The sequence below is a fragment of the Borostomias antarcticus genome (genome assembly GCF_949987555.1).
Source record: "Borostomias antarcticus genome assembly, chromosome: 17".
In the NCBI taxonomy this organism is placed as follows: Eukaryota; Metazoa; Chordata; class Actinopteri; order Stomiiformes; family Stomiidae; genus Borostomias; species Borostomias antarcticus.
The window spans coordinates 18,714,266-18,737,683 of NC_140250.1; the positions used below are offsets into that span (position 1 = coordinate 18,714,266).

The 23,418-nt window shown below is 47.8% G+C and overlaps 2 protein-coding genes across 2 annotated transcripts; one reads left to right on the forward strand and one right to left on the reverse strand.

The window, feature by feature from the left end:
* Positions 1-4,058: 4,058 nt before the first annotated feature.
* On the forward strand, positions 4,059-12,168 carry coq10b (coenzyme Q10B). The gene is made up of 5 exons (XM_084451864.1): positions 4,059-4,177; positions 7,823-7,972; positions 10,165-10,357; positions 11,536-11,637; positions 11,907-12,168. The coding sequence occupies exons 1-5, from the start codon at positions 4,077-4,079 to the stop codon at positions 12,072-12,074; spliced, it is 714 nt and encodes a 237-aa protein (XP_084307990.1). The 5' UTR covers positions 4,059-4,076; the 3' UTR covers positions 12,075-12,168.
* Positions 12,169-14,405: 2,237 nt separating this feature from the next.
* hspd1 (heat shock 60 protein 1) lies at positions 14,406-23,141 on the reverse strand. The gene is made up of 11 exons (XM_084451860.1): positions 23,033-23,141; positions 20,906-21,081; positions 20,017-20,352; positions 19,205-19,300; positions 18,999-19,092; positions 18,399-18,567; positions 17,841-17,940; positions 17,484-17,729; positions 16,880-17,054; positions 16,318-16,496; positions 14,406-15,327 (listed from the first exon to the last, which is right to left on the reverse strand). The coding sequence occupies exons 2-11, from the start codon at positions 21,077-21,079 to the stop codon at positions 15,166-15,168; spliced, it is 1,731 nt and encodes a 576-aa protein (XP_084307986.1). The 5' UTR covers positions 21,080-21,081; positions 23,033-23,141; the 3' UTR covers positions 14,406-15,165.
* Between the last annotated feature and the right edge of the window lie 277 nt (positions 23,142-23,418).

Below are 23,418 nucleotides of genomic sequence, written 5' to 3' on the forward strand. Positions count from 1 at the left end.
CCTTTGTCCCCTGGAGCCTCCTGGACCCTGAGCACCTCCCCTCCTAGAGACTGTTCCTACACTCCCCCCAGAGACTTTTGCACTTTGTTCACGTTGTCACCTGGTTTTGTTCTGGCTCCATGTGTTTCGTCTTGTGTTTGTTGTCTTGTCTTCTATGTTGGTTTGTGTCCTCCCTGCCCCAGCTCTAGCCACCAGTTCCCCACAAGTCCCACTTCACTCCAGTCCCTCTCCACTCCCTGTCCCTAGTTCTCTGGTCCCCTCTATCCCCCCTTCTGGTTTCCCCTAGTTTCCTGTCCAGTCCCATTTCCAGTCCCAGCCTTGTTTCCTGTTCCCTTCCCTTGTGTCCTTCTTCCCTCTGTCTTTGTGTTAGTGTCTTGTTTGGAATCTCTCCATGTCCTTGTCTGGGTGATTGCACCTGTGTCTCGTGTCTTGTTGCACAACTGTATGTTGTTCCTTGATTGTTCTCCCAGAGTATATATGCCCTCCTGTTTCCTTTATACTTTTGCCTTTTTGTGTGTGAATAAAAACCCATTTTGAACCAATATTGCCTGCCGTCTGTATTTTGGGTCCAACCTCCACCACCCAACCTTAAGAATTATCAAGGCTAGGCTAATGTAGACTGAGTGAAAAAAGTAAATGGCGCAATGAATGGTTCCTGGCAGGGTGGTATACTGGGGTATAGATATGTATTTATATCTATGTACTGGGTAGTCTCAACGCCAGACCCATGAGTTATTTCGCTGATACACTACATAAGCTATGCTTACTATGTTACCCCTTACAAAAATATTTGCCATCTGGCGCACATTTGGTGAACCTCTGGCAATCTTGCTCCAACATTATGCAAAGGATTTTCCGGCAAACTAGTGGTGAACAATTATACATTTCTAGTGTAGCTACTGTTTGCATCAAATTTGCCGCAAACTCATAGCCTAATTTATCTCTCTGGTATATTACATACCAGTATTAAAATAATATACGTAATAGTGCCTGCATTTAAACAGTAATCAGAACAGCTAAAACAAGCAACAACACATTCTCTTTCTCTGCATGGTTATGTGTTAACAACCAGGCCAGGTCCAGCCTGGCTTATGTGCGCGGCTGGCTTGTTTCAGGATTCAGGACTGGTAGAACAGAAGCTAGTCATGCCACTGAAATAGCTGTGAATTGAAATGACATTAAAGCTCAATGAGATAACTTTTTTATGGTTGAATATTCACTTTTCTTGCTATTAGTTTATGAATTGGCTTTAGCAAGACCCCAAAAATCCCTGGTCAGCAGGACCACCTCCTGCCCCGCCGCCCAGCAAACCCCAGAGCCCCCAGTCCAGACGAGCAGCAGAGGCTGGTTCCGGTGACTCTTCCCGTGGGGAGAGAAGAAGGACCACCTGCCCAGCGACACGGACAAATCCGTATGAGACCCGAGTCTTCTTGTTCCACAGGAGGTGTTTGGCAACAACAGATAGAGCTCATGCCATGGTTTGATTCTTGATGCTACCTCCTCCTCAGATCGTCTGGGACGAGTCCCTCCAGAAATGGGTGGACAGGAGAGCAGCTTGGAAGGAGGTAAGTTAGGATAGGAGGATAGGATAGATAGGAGGTAAGTGCTTTAAACTGCTGTTTTAAAGTATATCATCAGTATTATTTGAAATGTGCGAACTGTGTATTTTGGGATTTTTTTTGTTTTGTTTGATTTTTTGGTGGTTCACAGACAACCCCCTCCTCAAACAGCCATCCCCCCTCCACCAATGGGCAATGATGCAATGCAACATGGAGTCAACAAGTACTCTGTAAAAGCAAGACATACAACATACAAGCAAGGGAGGCAGTGAATGGTGTATAACATTTTGCTGTTGCTATGAGGTTTCTCTAAGCTCTTTTAGTTAAACTTAGCCAGAGTCCTATTTCTGTGTGTGTGTGTGTGTGTGTGTGTGTGTTGCTTGGCCACGCCCCCCCGCCACCTGTCCTCACATCCTGTTCCTCCACACCGGTAACCATGCCGCTCCTTCGAGCCGCCCAGGGTAAGAGGATAACGGTTCTCTCTCCACTTACCTGGTGACCACAGCAGAGTTTACACCACAGCAACACTACTTATTATCGTTCGACTTGCTCCAGTGTTTATAGAGATCCGATCCTCGTGGATGAATAAATATGCTTCAAACCGAGCACCTCAAGAAAAACATAACACGCATGATCATGACGGGTCCCAGGTGATGTCATAGAGTTGCATGAGAGGGTGTCTGTAGTGCCTGCAGATCCGTTCAGCTGCCTGCTGATCCAGTCCTGATACGGCCCTGGGGCCCTGCTGGGCCGGTCCTGGTACGGCCCTGGTATGGTCCTGGTACGGCCCTGGTACGGTCCTGGTACGGTCCTGGTACGGCCCTGGTACGGTCCTGGTACGGCCCTGGGGCTCGCTTCTTCTAGAGGCAGGACGCTGTACCACACCAGACCAGATGAACTCTCATGACCCTGTGAAACTGATGGTTTAAACATCGCATTCACTTCTCATATAATCATAGATAGATAGATAGATAGATAGATAGATAGATAGATAGATAGATAGATAGATAGATAGATAGATAGATAGATAGATAGATAGATAGATAGATAGATAGATAGATAGATAGATAGATCTCGATGTAGATATGAATATGTAGATATAAATACAATTATAGATAGATAGATAGATAGATAGATAGATAGATAGATAGATAGATAGATAGATAGATAGATAGATAGATAGATAGATAGATAGATAGATAGATAGATAGATAGATAGATGGATGGAGGTGGAGCTAGAGTGCTCATCCGAATCCCTGTCCAAGGCTCTTCCCAGAAGGAAGGCCACCACTTCCGCCAGGCTCTGTGGGTGAAAGCGGGTCTCCCCGGGGCAGTTCCAGGCCCAGGGTATGAGTGAAAGCGGGTCTCCCTGGGGCAGTTCCAGGCCCAGGGTATGAGTGAAAGCGGGTCTCCCTGGGGCAATTCCAGGCCCAGGGTATGAGTGAAAGCGGGTCTCCCCGGGGAAGTTCCAGGCCCAGGGTATGAGTGAAAGCGGGTCTCCCCGGGGCAGTTCCAGGCCCAGGGTATGAGTGAAAGCGGGTCTCCCCGGGGCAGTTCCAGGCCCAGGGTATGAGTGAAAGCGGGTCTCCCTGGGGCAGTTCCAGGCCCAGGGTATGAGTGAAAGCGGGTCTCCCCGGGGAAGTTCCAGGCCCAGGGTATGAGTGAAAGCGGGTCTCCCCGGGGAAGTTCCAGGCCCAGGGTATGACTGGAGTGGCACGCTGGAACTTTCAGAGGCTGGCGGAACTTTAACAGCCTGATGTCCTTCTTCCTGCAATGTTTGACCCTGTTCTCATAGTGGAGTTGAACGCAGCCTCTGAGAGCCTTGCATGTGTCCAACAGGGACACGAGAGAAAGGTTTGGCTTGCAGTACTTGGCTGTCGTCCAGTACCAATCGACTGGGACAAATATAAAACTCCTGGACCCAGTCAGACCTGTCCCTTAACTGCTGCCCACACCCAGTCCTCAAAGCAGTCATTATGAAATAAATGTTCCATTCATGAAATTAAAAGTGTAATTATGAGTCATTATTAAATAATTCAGAAAAGTAGAATTATGAAATAAATAAAATGTTCCATTTGAAAATGAAACTAAAACTAAAAAGTAAATAAAATGTTTGTCTTATTGTCAAAAAGACAATTATGAAATATTTCATAATAATTGTTTGAGTATTTATTTATTTACTTATTTAATTTGGGCACATTTGCTATTCCACACTTTCCCACTGTACTCCTTTCACAAACTTTGCTCCCTGTAGGTCGACCAAGAGAGGAGAGCCTGGTGACGCGAGGCTAACCAAGACCCAGCAACTCAATCTCACATCTTGTGACTTTTTTGCGCACGCTACACGAAACAGACGTCAATAGTTTAGTATTTGACAGACATACGGAGTGGCCAATGAAAACTCTTACTTGACCATTACTACTCAAAAGGTGCGGCCCAGCGAGGGGCGGGTTCTCTGGAGCGCTTCGCTGTCAGCGGACTGGGCTGGAGAAAGTGACCAGCAGCAAGGCAGTGAACATGGCAAGAGGTAGCAGGAGCTTGAAGAGAGTGGTAGCAGAGTGTATTAAACAGTTACCGTCCAGGGCCAGCCGAGAAACACCAACAAGGAATGGCGTGAGGTAACCAGTGTTCAACAATCAACAAATTAAGCTATCTAACGTTAGCGATCGATAGAAAATGGATGTAGCAAGAAGGCTAACTTAACGTTAGCCTAGCAGTCATGATAGCGGCAAGTAGCTAGCTTGTATTGTCCGCAAATTAGCCAGCCAGCTAACTTAGTTCCCTGCTAGAGTAGATATAATGTTTTAGCTTGGCTAAGTTATAGCCTGAGTATAGCGAGTTAGACCTGGGCGAACGTCTTTGCTTTAGCTCTAGCTAGCTAGATGTAGTTGCTGTCTTTTGAAAGTTTCGAAAGTTTCGCACCAAGGAGCAGGTAGCTAGACTAGCTATATGCTAGCTATCTAACTGTCAAGAAACATGTCACGATGAAACATCTGGTTAGTGTCAGATATGACACCGGCATCAGCCACGTAACTGATATGCCGATGTGCTAGGAGTGAGCTAGGCTAACTTAACTAGTTGTGCTAGTTAACTAACTTGGCCAGAAAGAGTCCCAAGATAGGTTTAGGAAAAGGAGCGATCTTAAAAAAAGAAAAAAGACGCGAGTTGCTAGTTAGCTGGCTATTCCAGCTTGGATTGACATGTCGGACGAAAACCCCAATTGTTGTGGCTAATGTAACCCCATGTGTGAACCATATTAAATTAGAAGGACAAATGCGGCTAGCTAATGTGACACGTACCACGGTACCCTGCTGTGGTACCGTGCTGGAACATTTGTCGTCATTGTCCTTCATTAGCTAGCTAGCTAAACTAAGTGTAAGATCCTTTAAAAAGCTAAAAAAAAAAAAATCCTTAAAAAGCTATTACAGTATACAGCTAATCTAATTGTCCATGTATCCGGCTACTTGTGTTATGCAATCTCCATTTACATATCCCTAATGTGGAACAGCCCGACAGCTTTGCTTTGTTTCCTGCGGTTTCATATGCCAGTGACAGGTGTTTAGCCTTTGCCAAGGTGCCGATGACGTGAAGAATGACTGGATCCTAGTTTTATTCGCACACATGGAATGTCTGGGCGGTTATCAAATGTCTTTCACTGCATTGGTGCATAAGCTCTCTAACGCTGCAGAAGGCCCGATTATCCACAGTGCTCCCTGGGCCCCATTTGCCCTTAATATCTGTTGGAACAGTCCAGTTCTGTGAGCGGTACTTGATACGTGTCAGACGCCAGCTCTGTGGAAGACGACGTGTCTGGTATTTATACTCGACAGATTGAACCACTGTCTGGAATTAAAACCAGTCACGTCACCTTCCAAGTGACATAGAGGCTAGTGAGTGTCTGGTGCTGTTGTGTGTACGGACATCGTGTCCCCGAGTGAGATGTTGTTAGGCAGTGGGCAGACAGGTACAGTGGTCTAAGCCGCTGGCTGGGGGCCACCATACAGGCAGAATGCAGAACTGCAGGCCATTCAGCCAGGGTGATGAGACTAACCATGATCCCCATGGCTCCTGTTCACCAGACCTGCACTCAGCATGTTTGAAATACTTTGAGATTTACCTTGGTCTGGCACGGTGGTGCCATGGCTTTCAGAAAAGCCCGATAGTCCCACAAACACATTCACAAGCTTAATCAGTGCCATCTCAAACATTTAAATGGAAATGGATTACACTTTAACTTGGATTAACGCTCTAACCCAGGTTTGCTGTTCAGTCTGTTGGTATCATTGGATTTGTTTGCCTTGGTATTTATACTGGAGGGGTACATTTGAGTAATTAGTCAGAGTCAGGTTGTCCCATGCAAATTATATTTTGAATCAGGTGATGATTGGTGGAGAGAGAATGCCTCCGGAGGAAGATGACTGGAGTATTTCCTTGTGCAATATTTGCCCGGTGAATGGTTTCAACCACGCTAGCACACTACGGGTGTCAGTGGGGCAGCAGGTTTGTGTGCGTGCGTGTGTGTGTGTGTGTCGACGTGCGTGCGCTCACTTTGTGTAATTCGGTATAGCTCTGTCACCGTGACCTAGATCTCAGTGGCTCGAGGCCACGGAGTAGACAGCCGCCTGCCGACTCCATTCACCGAGGAGTAGTCTGGTTCAACGGATGTAGGTTTTGGCCTAAACGAAGTGTGGAGATAAGTCTGGCTATGCGAGACTACTGAGGAAAGACGGTTAGCAGATTCACATGTAGGCTAGCCTAGAACACACCTTCGATTTAAAAAAAAAAAAAAAAAAAAAAAGCCGTAGCACTACAGGCGCACGTGGTAGAGTCTGTGTGTTAGCCAGGTAAAGTCCATCTAGCAGGAGTCTTCACATACTCTCGAGACTCCGGAATGTTGTACTTGGTAACCAGGGTGATAATGTAGTACAAGGACACGAAAGGACAGGCCCATTTTGCACTTGAGTTAACAGTAGGCGATTGTCATAAAGGCTTAGAGGTTGAGACTGTTGTTTGTGTGTTAACAGCACCTTTGCCTCTCTTGGAGACAATAGGCCCGAGGTCCATCCAAGAACTCCTCACGGGGTTGGCTAGAGCCTGGATGTACATTATGTGGGCCGTGCATTATTGTGTAATCACTTGGCCTGCTGTCTCTCCCAGGTGAATGGAAAATGGTTGAAATGGTGCCAGCCCTCTTGGTAATGCACACCTGTGTTTGCCATATATACAATTGGTGGCATTCTATTATGTTGGTGGGCGCCCTTGACCTGGTTCGACTAGCTCTGCCTGTCTGTCTGTCTCTATCTGCCTGTCTGTCTGTCTCTGTCTCTCTCTCTGTCTCTCTCTCTGTCTCATGCTCTCTCTCTCTATCTGTCTGTCTCTCTCTCTCTGGCCATCTCTAGCCATGTTTCCATCCACACATTTTATGTGAATTAAGTTATACCGAATTAAAAATGCCTTATGGAAACAGTAAAATTCGATAAAGTCATGAAAATCGACAAAAGGTTTGTACTGTCGACCTCGTCGGATTTTCTCTTATTCGATAAAAGGCTTTTGTGATAAATGCTTTATCCGATTTAAAGCTCTAGATGGAAACACACGTTCGCCGGCTTTATTCGCATTCATATTTTTAGCGATCCTCACATAATTCGATTTGATTGACAAGTGGATGGAAACATGGCTTCTGTCTCTCTCATGCTCTCTGTCTCTCTCTGCTTCTCTCTCTGGCTATCTCTGTCTCTCTGTCTGTCTCTCTCTCTATTCATAAGCTGTACAGTTTTAATAACAAATGGTTATCATTTGTCTTTCATTGCCCCCTGGTATTACCATTTCGGGGGAATATTTCTGTTGGCCATGACTTTTCTGATCAGTACCAGGGTTTAGTCCCTCTGATATTACACAGCAATGTCTTGTTGCTGAGATTCTCAGCCCACGGTGTGAAACAGAGACTGCAGCATTTCAATTACACTAAATAGTGAAGTAGGGTAGACCTAGGCCTAGCTGTTACCTCAGGGAGGACGTAATTGTTTACTCAGAGGGTTGAGGTTGGGAGTTGTTGTATCTATGAAGCCCTTTAACCTTAAAACTTGCTTATTAAAAACTGAATAGAGTTGTTTAAGGCGACCCTAAGCTCCTCTCATGCATACGCACACTCTGTTTTGGGATCAGGTATCTGTTGTCATATGGAATGATGTGATCCTGATTGCTCTGTTTTGTCACCAGGTATCTGGAATGATGTGATCCTGATTGTTCTGTTTTATCACCAGGTATCTGTCGTCATGTGGGATCCTGATGACGCGGGCGCCGTCTCTCCTGGTGGGGATCCCCCGTCACGGCGCCGTGCCAGCACGCAGCTTCTTCAGCTTTGCCGACACCTTCAACAAGAAGAAGGAGTACTCAGAGAGACGCATCATCGGGTCAGTCACGCCTCACTGCTGCCTGATTACTGGCTGCTTTATTTGATGGATAACAAAATAGTGAGCAACACTCCAAAAAAATAATACAAGGTTTACGGGTGCCTGGGTCAGGGGAATCAATTGTAACCTGACGAACTCATACCTGATGAAGGCTCACGCCGAAACGTTGTTGCCCTAAATAAATGGCGCATATTTCTCAAACCGTGAGTGCCGGGACTCTGCTTTACAATTGGTTTATTTGATGCCCAGACCAATTAGGGCTGCCCCCTTAAAGTCGACGGGTCGGGTTAAGTCGACTGAGATTCTTTTAAGTCGAGCGGTCGTTTTTTTTCCCTCCACTGTCAAGATGCGCTGGTGGGCTAAGACCACTCACCTGCCTTGTGATTTATATAAGACAGGCTAATCATTTGTTTTAGACCCAGGCTATTACTGTAGCTGTTTGTTGTGCAGTAAAAGGAGACTTAAGACTGATGTAGCAGAGGGAAGAGGGCAGGGAGCATCTAGCCTACTGTGCGCCAGCAATCACATGCATTTCCCAAACTGAATATCACAAAACTGCTTTTCTAGATCAATCTTGATATCCGCCGGAAATATATATTTTTCCCCTAGACAGAGCTCTAACGTCAGTGAAGATGCTTTAGTGACAGACAAAACATGTTGTTGTAGTAGAAGTAATGGACAACGTGGGCTAAAGTTTGACAGCTGTCCCGACCCCGTTGTCTCTCAGCCTAGACATATGAGGACAGAAAGGAATGAATCAGCGAATCTCTGGTTTGAAAAGGTGAATCTGATTCGACTTATAAAATTCAGTCGGGTACAGCCCTAAGACCAATAGTTGGGCTGGTTATTGGAAAGGACCTTGTGATATGATACGTATTGCAATACATGAGTCACGATACAATACATATCACAGTACATTTGGATACAATACAATTACATTGAATTGCTTTACATTGCGATACTCATGTTATGTTATTTTTATACACAAACCTAACCAATAGTGAAAAACATTCCTAATAATTCCTAAAATAACTTTCATGCACAATATTGCTGTTTAATGCAGTTTTCTGAAATGAATTGCAGCTGTCTTGGCCAGGGCTCGTTTAAAAATTAACCAGGACTTTCGACGGTTAATTAAAGGTTAAATAAAAATGTAAAAACCATGGAGCCTACAGTTGATTTTCTTGCTGGAAAAACTGCAGCAGCAGTAATCCTGTCAGACTGTTGCTGTGCAGGAGCTGCAGTTCACTCTCCACTCTTATTGGTCGGACAGAATCTTAGACCACATGCACATGTCAATTGGAGATTTGTAGTGGAAAGTCGACTTCCAATCCAGTACATGCTCGGATTTCAATGCAGATAACTGAATGAGAATACTCTGTACTCTATGGTTACGTGTTTGTCCTGTCTATGACGTCCGATTCTGTCCTGAAAGGTCACCTGTGACTAAACCTGGCTATAAATAGCAAGTATGTCCCAGTGCAGGACCAATAGAGTTGGCTCACACGGGGGTGGGAAGTTACTTGTCTGATCGGCCTCTAGGAAGTTTAGAAGTCATTCTGCCACGCAGTCACCCACTTAGAATGACAATCTAGTGTGTTAGTACACAATTACATTTCATTACCAAAAGCGACTTATTGTAATTGCATTTAACATGGGTAGTTAGTACTACTCGTATACTACTAATCGCCAGAACTTACAAGTGCATCTCCCCTCTAAACTAGTGAGTAAGTAGAATCTAGTGCTAAACCCAAAGCGCAAGAGAAGCAAAATATCAATAAACACATGAGGACTAGCGCTTAGCACTAAAGCAAACTGACTACCGCGAGGAAGAAGAATATACTTAGTCAATTCTAGAGGAGTCAGCAGAACCAAATCACTTCTGGTTGTTAAATGCAGACTGCGGTAGGTGAGGTTAGAGGGAGCTAGACTACATTAAGATAGTTAGTCCAGGCTGTGATTAGATTATACAAACCTTTTAAATAAATGATGCTCATCCTGGTGTCTTCCTATCTACTATGCCTCCTTCCTCCTCCTCCTCCTCCTTCTGCTCCTCCTCTTCCTCCTCCCCCTCCTTTCTCTCCCTCTTCCTCCTCCTCCTCCCTTTCCTCCTCCTCCCCCTCTTCCTCCTCCTTCCTCTTCCTCCCCCCTCCTCCTCCTCCTCCTCCTCCTCCTATCTCTCCATCTCTCAGATACTCCATGCAGGAGATGTATGATGTGGTCGCCGGGGTGGAGAACTACTGCCTGTTCGTCCCCTGGTGTAAGAAGTCCGACGTGGTCTTCCGTCGCTCCGGCTACTGCAAGGCCAAGCTGAGCGTGGGCTTCCCTCCGGTGGTGGAGAACTACACCTCGCTGGTCACCACCGTACGCCCCCATCTGGTCAAGGTGAGGCACTGCACTCGCCAGTATACAGGATGAGCTCCTATGTGTACGCAGGGGTTAACATTAACTCTGTTTACTAGCCAATGGCTGCTAAAAACTCTGGCTGGCTGGTGAATTGTTTCAGTAGGTTTTGGACCCTGCTAGTGTAGTTAATGTCCAGGCCCTTGTCATCTCCCGCCTAGACTACTGCAACTCCCTCCGTACTGGGGCCCGGCCCCTGGTTGCTCGCCTGGTGTTCAACCACCCCAAACCCTGCATCCCCCCCCCCCCCCCCCCCGACCGCTCTGCTACCTCGGGGCAACTGGTTGCCCATTCTGCGGCCCCTGCAGTCGATCGGCGCGGCCACGGCTCTTCTCTGTCCTGGCCCCGCAGTGGTGGAACGAACTGCCCACTGACGTCAGGACAGCAGAGTCGCTGCCCATCTTTCGCTGCAGGCTCAAAACCCACCTCTTCAAGAAGTACTACAACGATCCTCCCTCTTAAGTACCTACAGTATTGTATTTTTAGTTTGCTATTCTTGCACTGTGCCTTCAGCACTAGATTATGCTCTTAGTCACTTGTTTTAGAAAGGAGATGCACTTGTGAGTTCTGGCAAGTAGTAGTACAGTACATTGGCTTTTCCTACATTAAATGCAACTATTGTAAGTTGCTTTGGATATAAGCGTCAGCTAAATGACTAATGTAATGCTACTACTATTATAGGCTATGCACATTGCACACTACTATTACATAGAATCGCATATGAGACCAAGATGACATGCTACAGTAAATATTAATAATAGTAGATTACAATAGTAAAAAGCAATTTATTTTGTGCTGGTAAAAAAATCTTACCAGTTGACTGGTGAGCCAAAAAGTTAGTTTTAACCCGTGTGTTCGCTTCCATTGCTATGAAGTGTTAGGTAGAGGAGTGTTCCCTGGCCACAGTGGCATAGAGAGTGTGTGCCTGTCTGTCTGCCTGTCTCTGTCTGTCTGTCTGCCTGTCTGCCTGTCTGCCTGTCTCGTCTGTCAGTCTGTCTGCCTGTCTGCCTGTCTGCCTGTCTGTCTGTCTCGTCTGTCTGTCTGTCTGCCTGTCTGCCTGTCTGCCTGCCTGCCTGCCTGCCTGCCTGTCTGTCTGCCTGTCTCGTCTGTCTGTCTGTGTCTGACCCTGGTTGCGGTGCTCTCTCTCTCTCTGTGGTCAGGCTGCCTGTTCGGACGGTAAACTCTTCAACCACCTGGAGACGGTTTGGCGCTTCAGTCCCGGCCTCCCCGGCTACCCTCGCACCTGCACCGTCGACTTCTCCGTGAGTACACAAGCGTGTGTGTGTGCGTGTGTGTGTGCGCGTGTATGTGCGCGTGTATGTGTGGAAAATGAATGTTTGGTTCGCGTATATATATCTTATGACTACTTGTCTGCATGCGAGTGTTTGGATATGTGGTTGTTTCGGTGTATTGTTGTCTTACTGCCAAAGTCTTAGTTACCACACACACACAGACACACACACACACACGCACACACACACAAACACGCTCGCGTCCAGTCAGTCTGAGGTGCGTCTCTCCCGTCCTGCAGATCTCCTTCGAGTTCCGCTCGCTGCTTCACTCCCAGCTGGCCACGGTGTTCTTCGACGAGGTGGTGAAGCAGATGGTGTCAGCGTTCGAGCGGCAGGCCTGCAAGCAGTACGGCACCGAGACGCACATCCCCCGAGAGCTCATGTTCCACGAGGTCCACCACACGTAGCGGACCCCCTCAACGCCCCCCCCCCCGCGCCCCAAACACACACACACACATATACACACACACACACACGCACGTGTACTCGGCCATGCCAGGAAGAAGAAAGAGAGAAGAGGAGGGAGGGAGGGAGAGAGAGGAGGGGAGGTGGAGACCAGGTTCCTGAACACTGCAGTGCCTTCTCAAAGACCAATGAATTCATCACTATAAACCTCTCCCTCGTGCTGATATGATTCAGTAGATTATATTCTGATAACACACACAGACACACACACGCACTCGACATAAGATGAGTGTGAGGTGGATCTCGCTGCAGGGTGACAAACTGTATTGTTATTTTGTTTTTAAAGGGACAGAGGCAGAATTTTTCACTTCGCTTGAAAGGGACATTATCTCTTGTAAGAATACTGCAGAACATACCGCCATGCACACACACACACACACACACACACACACACACACGGCCAACGAGTTCAACAGGTCCAGTGTTAAGTATACATAATGGCTAGGGGAATATTTGCAGAGCGTTGGTGATCAGTGCTCTCGTTCGTCACCACCTCAGAGAGAGAGAGAGAGAGAGAGCAGATATGGAAGTTCCCATCGAGCAGCAGCAGCGGGCTTATTTTTAAAGTGTGCAATATCTTAAGTTTGTTTTTTGAATGCAACCTTGCGTGTTAGTCTGTGATATCCACGGTTTATAAGGGCCCAAACTGACTCGGCAGAGGCCAAGGTGCACTGCTGTGACCTTCGACCTACTGTGACCTTCGACCTTCAGACTGCCGTCACAGTGAGGCGCCGCTGACCAACTGAACACTCTTTCTCTGGACCGAGCCCCAAGGCACCCCACACACCCCCCCACCCCCCCTCCACCACGTGTGCTGGTGCAGACCAGAGTGGACTGGACACGTGTTCGCAAAACACGCCGGCGGCTCCAACCGGCCGAGCGACTACCGCGCCGCGCACCTGTCCAATACTCTCACGTCTCACATGTACGCAGGGGGTCAGAGTTCAGGGGTTGACCTGGGGCCGTTCCCTACGATTCCGACCCCTGCGCCCTCAGTCTAGTGCCTCGTCCCCTAGTGGCAGCATATTTCTCTATATCTGGTATGTTGTTCAGCGTATTTATCAGAACGAACCATCTTTATTTTTAAATATTATTCTCATTTGTGATATTTATGAAGCTGGAAGTTACGAGCACTTGTACATATTAATATAAAACCAAGGATTAAATAGACACTGCTTATGAACAAGGCAAAACAAAATGTAATTTCATTGTTTTAGGGGTTATGGGCTTTTATAGTGTAAATGGAAGCATTGAAATCATTGTATAATGGGTGAATATTAATAGACTGCATGGTTTATAAACTATTTTTATAGAAAAGAAGCACCATGTGTACGTGTGGTTTTTGTGAACATCTGGTTTGGGCAGGGGGAGGGGTCGTGGTTGGACAGGAATGGGGGAGTCATGTGAGCTACCAGAATAGAGCGGACACCCGTGACTTACATATGGGACCTAATTATGACTCCTGCTGGACAACCGAAGCACATGCACATTCACATGCAAACGCTGGAAAAGGGCAGAGGTTCTCCCAACCTCCAGGAATCCAGTGGTCACCTGTGAGAACACGCTGTACCCAACCGGTCAGGTCACCGACGACCCCTGTACGTGTTGGAAGGTGATTTCCTGTTGTACTTGGACTTGGCTACAGTAGCTTATGCACTATGCATCTGTCATAGAAAACATACAGTAATGTACTCTTTTTTTCCAGAACATTTCCATTTTATTAAATAAAAAAAATCACTAATAATCAATGGATACATTGTACAAAACAACTAGAATGATCAGTTATATTTTTGCAAAGGCGACTACAGTTGGTTATTTACGGTCAGATATCTCAGCGCAACACTCAGCAGTTGGTGGAGACAGTAAACACAGCAAAACAACACGAGGGGTAATGTCTCGAGCGACGAGCACGAATCAAGGCCAAAACTCAACCAAACGCAGACACCAATGGATTTCACATAAAAAAAATTACTGGCAGACTTTCATCAGTTTGTACCCAGAACCCCATAACTGCCCAGTCAAACTACCCGCTCCAACCCCCTGTTGTACCAGGCAGACTTTCAGCTGGTTTCAGAGCACATTATTCAGCCAAGCCCACCCCACCCCACACACACAAAAGTTCAGGCAATTTATTTGTTGTCTGTCGATGGGAATGATGACAATTAGTCATGTCATGATGAAGTCATGTTAGAAAGCTGAAGTGGGTCAAAATTCAAATATGAATTCAGTTATTTCATACATAATAATTGTATCAGAGACATACTGACAAATGCTTGGCAAGAAAAAGTTTAATTAACCGAACAATAAAGGTTCCCCTCAAAGTCTGAGGTGGGTAAAACAATGACAGATATAAAAAAAAAAAACAGGACTGAAATGAACAATACGTAACAAAAATAATCGACAGACACTTTCCTGGCTAAGTTTCTTTTCTCTGGACCCACCCCCTCCCTATAGAGAATCTGTTCTGTGATAAATGTTTGTCTGCGGGCCTCTCTTAAACTTCAATAATGCAAGACAGGCTTCATTATTTATTACACGACAGAAATAAAATCGATACCAGCGTCGCATTATTCTCAGATTTTTAGCCATGAACTATGAATGAACGTTGTGCGGCTGTGTGCTCGCGTTGCTGACAAGGTTGAACAGCCATGAGGGTGTGATGTAAACGGCTGTGGGAGGGGTCTAGGTGTGGGAGGAGTCTGGATGGGGGAGGGGTGTGGGAGGGGTCTGGGTGTGGGAGCTATCTGGGTGCAGCGTCAGGATTGGCTGGAGTCTGAGCAACGGTCACAGGAGGGGGAGGGACGGAGAGAGACGGGGGCTGGGGGAGACAAAATCTCAGATGTAGTGCGTGTGTGTGTGAGTGTGTGTGTGTGTGGGGGGGTGTTCATCATCCATTTGCAGCTCCAACAAACTCACGGCCAGTCAGTTTGGGCAGGCTTGGCGAGGTGGGAGGGGCATCTCGTCGCCAGCCTCCCGGCCTCCTCTAGTCTGCCTGTCAAGTCTGTACAGCGCTTGGCGTGGGGGGCGGGGCACTTAGAACATGCCCCCACCCATACCACCCATGCCTCCCATGCCTCCCATACCACCCCCTCCTGGCATCTCCTTCTCATCCTTGGGTATCTCTGTGACCACGCACTCAGCAGTGGAGAGCAGGGAGGCAACGCCAGCCGCATCCAGCAGTGCCGTCCTCACCACCTGCAGGGGGAGCCAGAGAGACCAGTCAACACTACTGCAATACTGGACACAGCCAGCAGAGGGTGTGAGAGCACCGTCTTATTCCAGTTAACCCAACGCAGGAAAGTGGCTCGGACCTAGTGTCAATTCATTGCCCAAATTCTGCCATGGTATTCTACAAAATACACTCCATGTTGTTCACTTTCACGTGTGTGTGTATAGTCTCAACACCAGACCCATGAGCTGATACACTACATAAGCTATGCTAACTACGTTACTGTATGCTGCAATCTCTCTACGGGTCTGAGACACTACAGTGTTCAAATCCAGACAATTGATTGGTAGAGCTGGAATCCCGGCGACACCAATCAGTAACGACTTTCACGATCAGGCGCTCCCGCCCATAGATATGCCCCGCCCATCTCACCTGGGCTAGCGTCTCATTTGCTGCTACGACCTGTCACTCAATTTTAACCCGTGAACACACCCTCAGAACACCAGCTTGGGCGGCGAAGTGGCACAGACTCTTATGTAGTATGAGGAGCGCAGCGATTCAGTAATATGAGTCTGGAGAGAGACTAGTGTGTGTGTGTGTGACTATATATATATATATATGTGTGACTGTGTGTGTGACTGTACAGTATGTGTGGCTATGTATGTATGTATGAATGTATGCATGCATGTGTGTGACTGTACAGTATGTGTGACTATGTATGTATGTATGAATGTATGCATGTATGTGTGTGACTGTACAGTATGTGTGACTATGCGTGTGTGTAGTATGTGTGCTTGTGTGTGTACGTGTAGTATGCGTGTGTGCGTAGGTGTAGTATGTGTGTGTGTGACTATGTACAGTATGTGTGACTATGTGTGTGTAGTATGTGTGCTTGTGTGTGTGTGACTATGTACAGTATGTGTGACTATGTGTGTGTGTGTGTGTGTAGTATGTGTGCTTGTGTGTGTACGTGTAGTATGTATGTGTGTGTGTGTGTGTGTGTGCGGAGGGCGTACCTTGGTGGGGTCGATGATGCCCTTCTCCACCATGTTGACGTACTCCCCCAGCATGGCGTCGTAGCCCACCTCGGGTCCGCCCTGCAGGATCTTCTCCACCACTAGCGAGCCGTCCACGCCGGCGTTCTTGGCGATGGTCATGGCGGGGATGCGCAGGGCGCGTTTGATGATCTCCAGACCTGGGGGGGGCGGGCGAGTAGGGAGGGGCCAATCAAACAATGGATGGATGGATTCACCCGTTTGTGGTCATTGTGGACATTTATCTGATGATTTGAAAGTTTTGAGCCCAAAAAGTGGAAATTATAAATGTTTGTGTCAGTGTGTATGGATAATTGCATGGATGGATAATAACTATATGAATGTGTCCGTGTTATATATGTGAGTGTGTGTCAGTGTGCATATAGATCTATATGTCAATGTCTGTGCTGTATATGGATCGATATGTGAGTGTGTATGTAATATTAAGCGAGCGTGTGTCAGCGTGTATGAATCTACGTATATCCAGAGTGTGTGTCGGTACGCCGGGCCGAGCTCCGGGTCAGGAGGACGTCCACCGACTCACCGATCTTCTGGTCAGCGTTGACGGGTACGACGGCGTCCAGGGCGGGGATGCAGCGCAGCAGGGCGCAGCCGCCCCCGGGCACGATGCCCTCCTCCACCGCCGCCCTGGTGGCGTTGAGGGCGTCCGTCACGCGGTCCTTCTTCTCGTTCACCTCCACGTCACTCGTTCCTCCGATCTGGAAGGACACGGAGCTCAGAAACCCTCCTTCTCTCTCTCTCTCTCTGTGTGTGTGGTGTATTGTAGCTACAGTAGTGTTTCAGTTGTTACCTAAAGCAGGTCGCATCTTATAGTATCAAAGGAATCCATCCACCTACACTGCAACTAAACAAAGACTTCCATTGCTCTACTTCAAATAAAATCTTCATCTCCATTATATAGACTTGAAAAAACACTGAGTCTCAGCCCCAGTCCTAGTCCCAACCCTAGTCTCAGCCCCAGCCCTAGTCCCAACCCTAGTCCTAGCCCTAGTCTCAGCCCTAGTCCTAGCCCTAGTCTCAGCCCTAGTCCCAGCCCTAGTCCCAGCCCTAGTCCCAGCCCTAGTCCCAGCCCCAGTCCCAGCCCTAGTCCCAGCCCTAGTCCCAGCCCTAGTCCCAGCCCCACTCACCTTGAGCACGGCCACCCCGTCGGAGAGCTTGGCCAGGCGCTCGTTGAGCTTCTCCTTCTCGTAGTCGCTGGTGGTGTTCTCCAGCTGCTCGGCGATCTCCTGCACCCGCTTCTCGATGGCGGCCGCGTTGCCGCCCCCCTTCAGGAGCATGGTGTCGTCCTTGGTGACCAGCGCCTCGCCCACCTTGCCGAAGTCGTGCGCCTGGATGTCCTCCAGGGCGATGCCTGTCGCCTCGTCGCCGAATACCTGAGGAGCGAGGAGGAGGAAGAGGAGGGTCAGGGATGTCTCATCCCCCTCCTCTTGACGGTTCCGACCAGTCTGACTGAGCCCAGCTAAGTGTGTGAAAAGTGTGCTTACGGTGCCCCCGGTGGCGATGGCCATGTCGTGCAGCTGGTTCTTCCTGTTGTCTCCGAAGCCTGGCGCCTTCACTGCCACCACCTGGAGCCCAACCTTCAGCCTGAAGTACAGAGACACAGGGTGGAGGTCAGCACAGCCACACAGCCCTGCCCCTCACACAGCTCTGAATAGAACCATTCCTGTTCAACAGATTGTGCTGGTTCGCGTCAGAGTCTGGCTTTGAGGTGGTTGGATTTGTTGCCTGTCCATGGACACTTAAGGGTCTGCACACGGCCCCCGACCAACGATAACCAACATTCTAAAGTTGGCAGTTGTTAGAATGTTGGAAGTTTAAAATTAAGCTGCGAAATCCATCCAACTGACGGCAACAGTCACCAACCAACATGGCACACCGATCCAACGTTGGTGTTGGTTGGGGCAGTGTGCAGACACCTTAAGAATGAAGTGTGACCACCTGTGGCTAGATTAGTGAGCAGTCGAGACCGGAGCATAACTGACTGACAGACAGGCAGACAGAGAGACAGACGGACAGTGAGAGAGAGGGACAGAGGCGGGTACCTGTTGAGGACCAGGGTGCTGAGGGCCTCTCCGTCCACGTCCTCGGCCACGATGACCAGCGGTTTGCGGTGCTGGTTGGCGATCTCCAGGGCGGGAACGATGCTTTGGACGCTGGAGATCTTCTTCTCACTCAGCAGCAGGTAGGCGTCCTGGAACTCACACTTCTGACCTGGGGACAGGGAGGGGGGAGGGAGGGAGAGAGAGAGAGAGTGAGAGAGAGAGAGAGAGAGAGAGAGAGAGAGAGAGAGGGAGGGTGGGGGGGAGAGAGAGAGAGAGGGGAGGGGGGGGGAGAGAGAGAGAGAGAGGGAGAGAGAGAGAGAGAGAGAGAGAGGGGGGGGGGGACAGGGAGGGAGAGAGAGGGGGGGGAGAGGGAGAGAGGGAGGGAGAGAGAGAGAGGGGGGGGGGGGGGGGGGGGAGGGAGAGGGAGATATTAGATTAGAATTAGATTGCCTTTATTGTCCGCAATGTAGTCATTTATTCTGCTCTGGTCGACCTGTCATCCCAAAGGGGGTCAGGTCAAAGGTCAAGAATGGCCTATGGGACTTCCTTGTTTAGAGGCGATATTATATAAATGGTGGCAGGTAAGTAGTGAGATATTACCTTTAGCTGTGTTGATGAAATAGGGGGAGATGTAGCCACGGTCAAACTTCAGTCCCTCGATGATCTCCAGCTCATCGTTCAGGGTCTTGCCATCCTGGAGGGAAACAGGGAGGAAGAGAGTCACACATCGTTCACACTCGTAGAACAGAATACAGCTGAACCGACGGGTATAGAGACTAGATCTGCTGGTCTGGGTTCAGACGCACCTTGACTGTGATGACGCCCTTGCGACCCACTTTCTTCATGGCGTTGGAGATGATGGTGCCGATCTCTACGTCTCCGTTGGCGGAGATGGTGGCGACCTAGGGAGACAGAGAAATGACACGTCTGATTACATGACCTAAATGACCTTCTAAATGATCTCAACTAAAAAAAGCTCAAAGTATGAGTTCCATGAAGTAGGATTGCCAGGCTGTGCAGCTCATTACCGGGAGTATCTAGTCAGTTTTTGTCATCTTCATGAGCACTCTCTTGTTAAGTATGTAAATGGTAAATGGACTGCACTGATATAGCGCTTTTACAATGGTCTCTCATTCACCCATTCACACACCAATGGCAGCAGCTGCCATGCCAGGAGCCAGCCTGCTCATTGGGAGCAATTCGGGGTTCAGCGTCTCGCCCAAGGACACCTCAACATATGGATAGGAGGCGGGATTCAAACCGCTGACCCTACGATCATTGGACGACCCGCTCTACCACTAAGCCACAGCTGCCCCAGTGTTAAGTAGTAAGTAGGTGAGTCATGTGTGCTTCTAATGGGCTCTGTGCACCAGCTCCACTACTTCCTGAAAGGAAGTGGGCATCCTTATTTCCTGTCCTATACTATTGGATTAAGTGATTTATCAGGTGTGCGCTGGGTGTGCCGCACACCTGATCAATCACTTAATCCAATAGTATAGGACAGGAAATAAAGATGCACACTTCCTTTCAGGAAGTAGTGGAGCTGCTGCACAGAGCCTATCTCCAGAAGATGAGAACCTCCAGAAGCACCTCCGGAAGACCCCGGCGGTGTCCCTACCTGGGCGATCTCCTCGGGCGTGGTGACGGGCTTGGACAGCCTCTTCAACTCTTTGATGACCGTGTCCACGGCCAGCATGACGCCGCGCCGGATCTCCACGGGGTTGGCGCCCTTGCTGATGGTGTCGAAGCCCTCCTTGGCGATGGCGCGCGCCAGCACGGTGGCGGTGGTGGTGCCGTCCCCGGCCTCCTCGTTGGTGTTGTTGGCCACGTCCTGCACCAGCCTGGCGCCAATGTTCTTGTAGCGGTCCTTCAGCTCAATGCTCTTGGCCACCGTCACGCCGTCTTTGGTCACCTTGGGGCTGCCCCAGCTCTGCTCGATGATGACCGTGCGACCCTGAGGGGGAGAGGGGAGGAGAACAGAAGACTTTATTGAGGGAAGTTTGGCGTTTTAGCAGTTGAAAAATTACAGGAAGATTGGAAAGACACAAAAACACTAGATACAGAGTAACAAAAAAGAAAGACACTAGATAAGGTGTGTGTGTGTGTGTGTGGGGGGGCGCTTAAAATGGGATATCAGGGGCTATATTCATCCATATGTACAGTGACAGCAGTATCGATAGAATGATATATATATATATATATATATCTACCAGCACACATTCAGTCTGTATAAATATATAGATACATGTATAAAAGTTATATATATTTATACAGGGGGGGTCAGAGAGCCGTGGCAACTGACAAAACCAAAAGGAGAGTGTGAGGACTAAGCAGTCCATTAACACAATGATGAGCCTCAATTCTATAATTTTTATTTCGTTTTTTAAATGAAGAATGCAACCGTCATGATTCTGTTCATCCCAAGGGGGAAATCAAACACGTGTACTCGGGGGCTCGGAGCTCAGCGTCGCCCCCCACAGCAGGACATGGAGGTCGTTCTCGGGTACCTTAGGTCCCATGGTGACGGCGACGGCGTCCGCCAACAGGTCCACTCCCTGCAGCATGAGGGCGCGGGCGTCAGCCCCGAACTTCACGTCCTTGGCGTAGGAGCGCGTGAGGTGGGGGGCCAGCGCCCTGCTGACCGGTCTCATCTGCCTCAGGACTGTGGGTAGACGCAGCATCTCTGTGGGTTGGACGACACGGGGGGGAGGGTAGTAGGGAGAGAGAGAGAGAGAGAGAGGTAAAGAGATAGAGAGGATGAGTGAGAAAGAGGGCGGGGGTGACACAGATGCTCAGATACTCAGGTCACACAGTATAGTTCTACCGTGAGATCAATCAAGTGATAATCCAAAGGACTGCGTTTACTCGGTCAACTCCAAATCAAGTATGCTTACTAATCAAAGAGTCCACTCGCTATAGGCTGCAAGTACTGTCTCTCAGGTGTAGGCCCTACAGCACCAATGTTTTGGGGTAATAATGAGGGGCGCACTAGATCCTTCATAACTTACTGCACATCCCCCTCCTCATAAATCAGGTAAGGACAAGGTCAAAGACAACGCCCCTAGTGGCTGTTCAAGGTATAGCGAGTGTAGTAGTAAGGCCCAGCAGGGCCATGAACACCCCCTGACGATTAAATGTCTGAAATGTCTTGCTTACAAATTCACATGATTTAGACTGAATGAAAACAAGCTAAAAAAAAACCTGATTTTCAGTACAATGACCGAGTCAATAAGAGAAAAAATAAACAATTCGTTTCCAGCCCTGTTTTTACACCTTCCATTGGACTGCATCACTCATTCGGTCACCTATTACATGAGCATGATTTGCAAGAATTTAATGCACGTTTAGGAGTGAACAGAAGATGCAGCCAGTCGTTTTCTCAAGGTCCTGATAAGTAGAGAGGATAGAGCTCATTGTGTGTAAATGCCACCAAGCCTAGATGAATAGCCATATTAATCACATTAATATGGCTTACGCTAACGTACATTTAGAGGTGTGCTACTGTTTTGTAACCTCAGTATCTTCTGACTTTTACATCAGAAGAGGGTTAAATGTGTAGCACTACATAGAAGACGCTGTGTACTTGCAAGTAAGGATGGTCTGTACATCTGTTACTGATCAAGCTCTCCCTAAAAAATCCAAACGGACATGGTTATTTGTCTATAGGCCTCAGCCCAGGTGGCTGTGTTGGTCACATGACTCGCTGTTCCAGGTTGTAACGATATGAAAGGCTACACGGCTGTGAATATATGAGTTAACGTAATTATTATTATTATGAATGACATTGGATATGTGTAGAATTCACAACTGCTCCCATGCGTCTTCCATGGACGGTGTTCAGGTCACGCGTCACAAGGTCAAACCCGCAGACAGCATGCGCGGAAATGATTCCGTGAATGAATGAGGAGAAGGAAGGATGCCCGCTGCGGTTCAAAACCAAACAATGAGAACTAATGATCCCATTAAACTAATGATCCCATTAAAACCCGATGACATCGAAATCAAACTAACATCAATACCGGAGATTTTGAGGCATTTAGAAATGGGAGTATGCATCACCAAGAAAAATGTTGACCAAAAGACAGCTAGCCAGACAGAACATTTAGATGCGTGTCTACTAACCTTTTCCTAATTTTCTTTTACAATTTTGGGATAATGTTACATTATTGCAACCTAGAACAAGGCTTGTGTTGATTAAGCTGTGCAATTACGTCAGTTAATGTGAGGTTAGTTAATTCACACAATTAATTAATAACTGACAGCACCTGACTTTTCTGACATTTGTAACAAAATGCAGACTAAAAAACGGTTAGCTAGTTAACATTACTGGCTTACGGCAACTACTACATATTTCAGGCGATTGTCTGAAATACAGGACACATATAACTGAAACCGAAAAACGTAAACTTAGATCCAGCTTCAGAGCACGTTCAACATAATGCGTGTTAGCTTAGCTAGCTGTCCTTGCTGCTGAGGCATGATCAGATAGCTAGGTAGCTTAGCAGCTTCAATGGCTCAGCTTTTTCGCCCAAAACGTTGTCAAGTCAAGGAATGACAGTTCAGTTTAGAGCAAATATGCGCATTTGTCATGATATAGCCCTAGAAGATATGAATACATGGCAACAGATACTTACTTCTTGGTTGAAGAGTTTGAGGATAGCACAGAAAGCTCGTCTGTGAGAGACGGAATGATATAATGTGGAGAAGAGAGGGCAGAGATGGTGCAACCGTGGTTCACTTCAGAGACAGAACTGCACATGGTACATCGCATCCGGGTAATTTACCGGTACACCCCTAACCATGCATACGGAAATCTATAACCATTTTATTGGGAAACTAGACATAAATTTCCAAACAAGTCGAATGTATAATATGCATATGCACCTCGCTAATAGATTGATAATCGATTCATTAATATAATGTTTTGTACTCTTTTACTGTCGCTGTATTTTAAACTATGCTCGTTCCCGGGCACGGGGGTTCCAGAATTTTCGCATGCGCCATTGGAGAAAAAAGCGAG

Coding starts and splice junctions, on each gene's coding strand:
- hspd1 (XM_084451860.1), bottom strand. CDS start 21,079: ATGCTGCGTCTACCCACAGTCCTGAGGCAGATGAGACCGGTCAGCAGG. Junction 17,730..17,840: donor CCATCGCCACCGGGGGCACC/GTAAGCACACTT, acceptor CTCGCTCCTCAG/GTATTCGGCGACGAGGCGAC. Junction 15,328..16,317: donor GCATCATCGACCCCACCAAG/GTACGCCCTCCG, acceptor CTCCCCCTGCAG/GTGGTGAGGACGGCACTGCT.
- coq10b (XM_084451864.1), top strand. CDS start 4,077: ATGGCAAGAGGTAGCAGGAGCTTGAAGAGAGTGGTAGCAGAGTGTATT. Junction 7,973..10,164: donor TCAGAGAGACGCATCATCGG/GTCAGTCACGCC, acceptor TCCATCTCTCAG/ATACTCCATGCAGGAGATGT. Junction 11,638..11,906: donor CCTGCACCGTCGACTTCTCC/GTGAGTACACAA, acceptor CCCGTCCTGCAG/ATCTCCTTCGAGTTCCGCTC.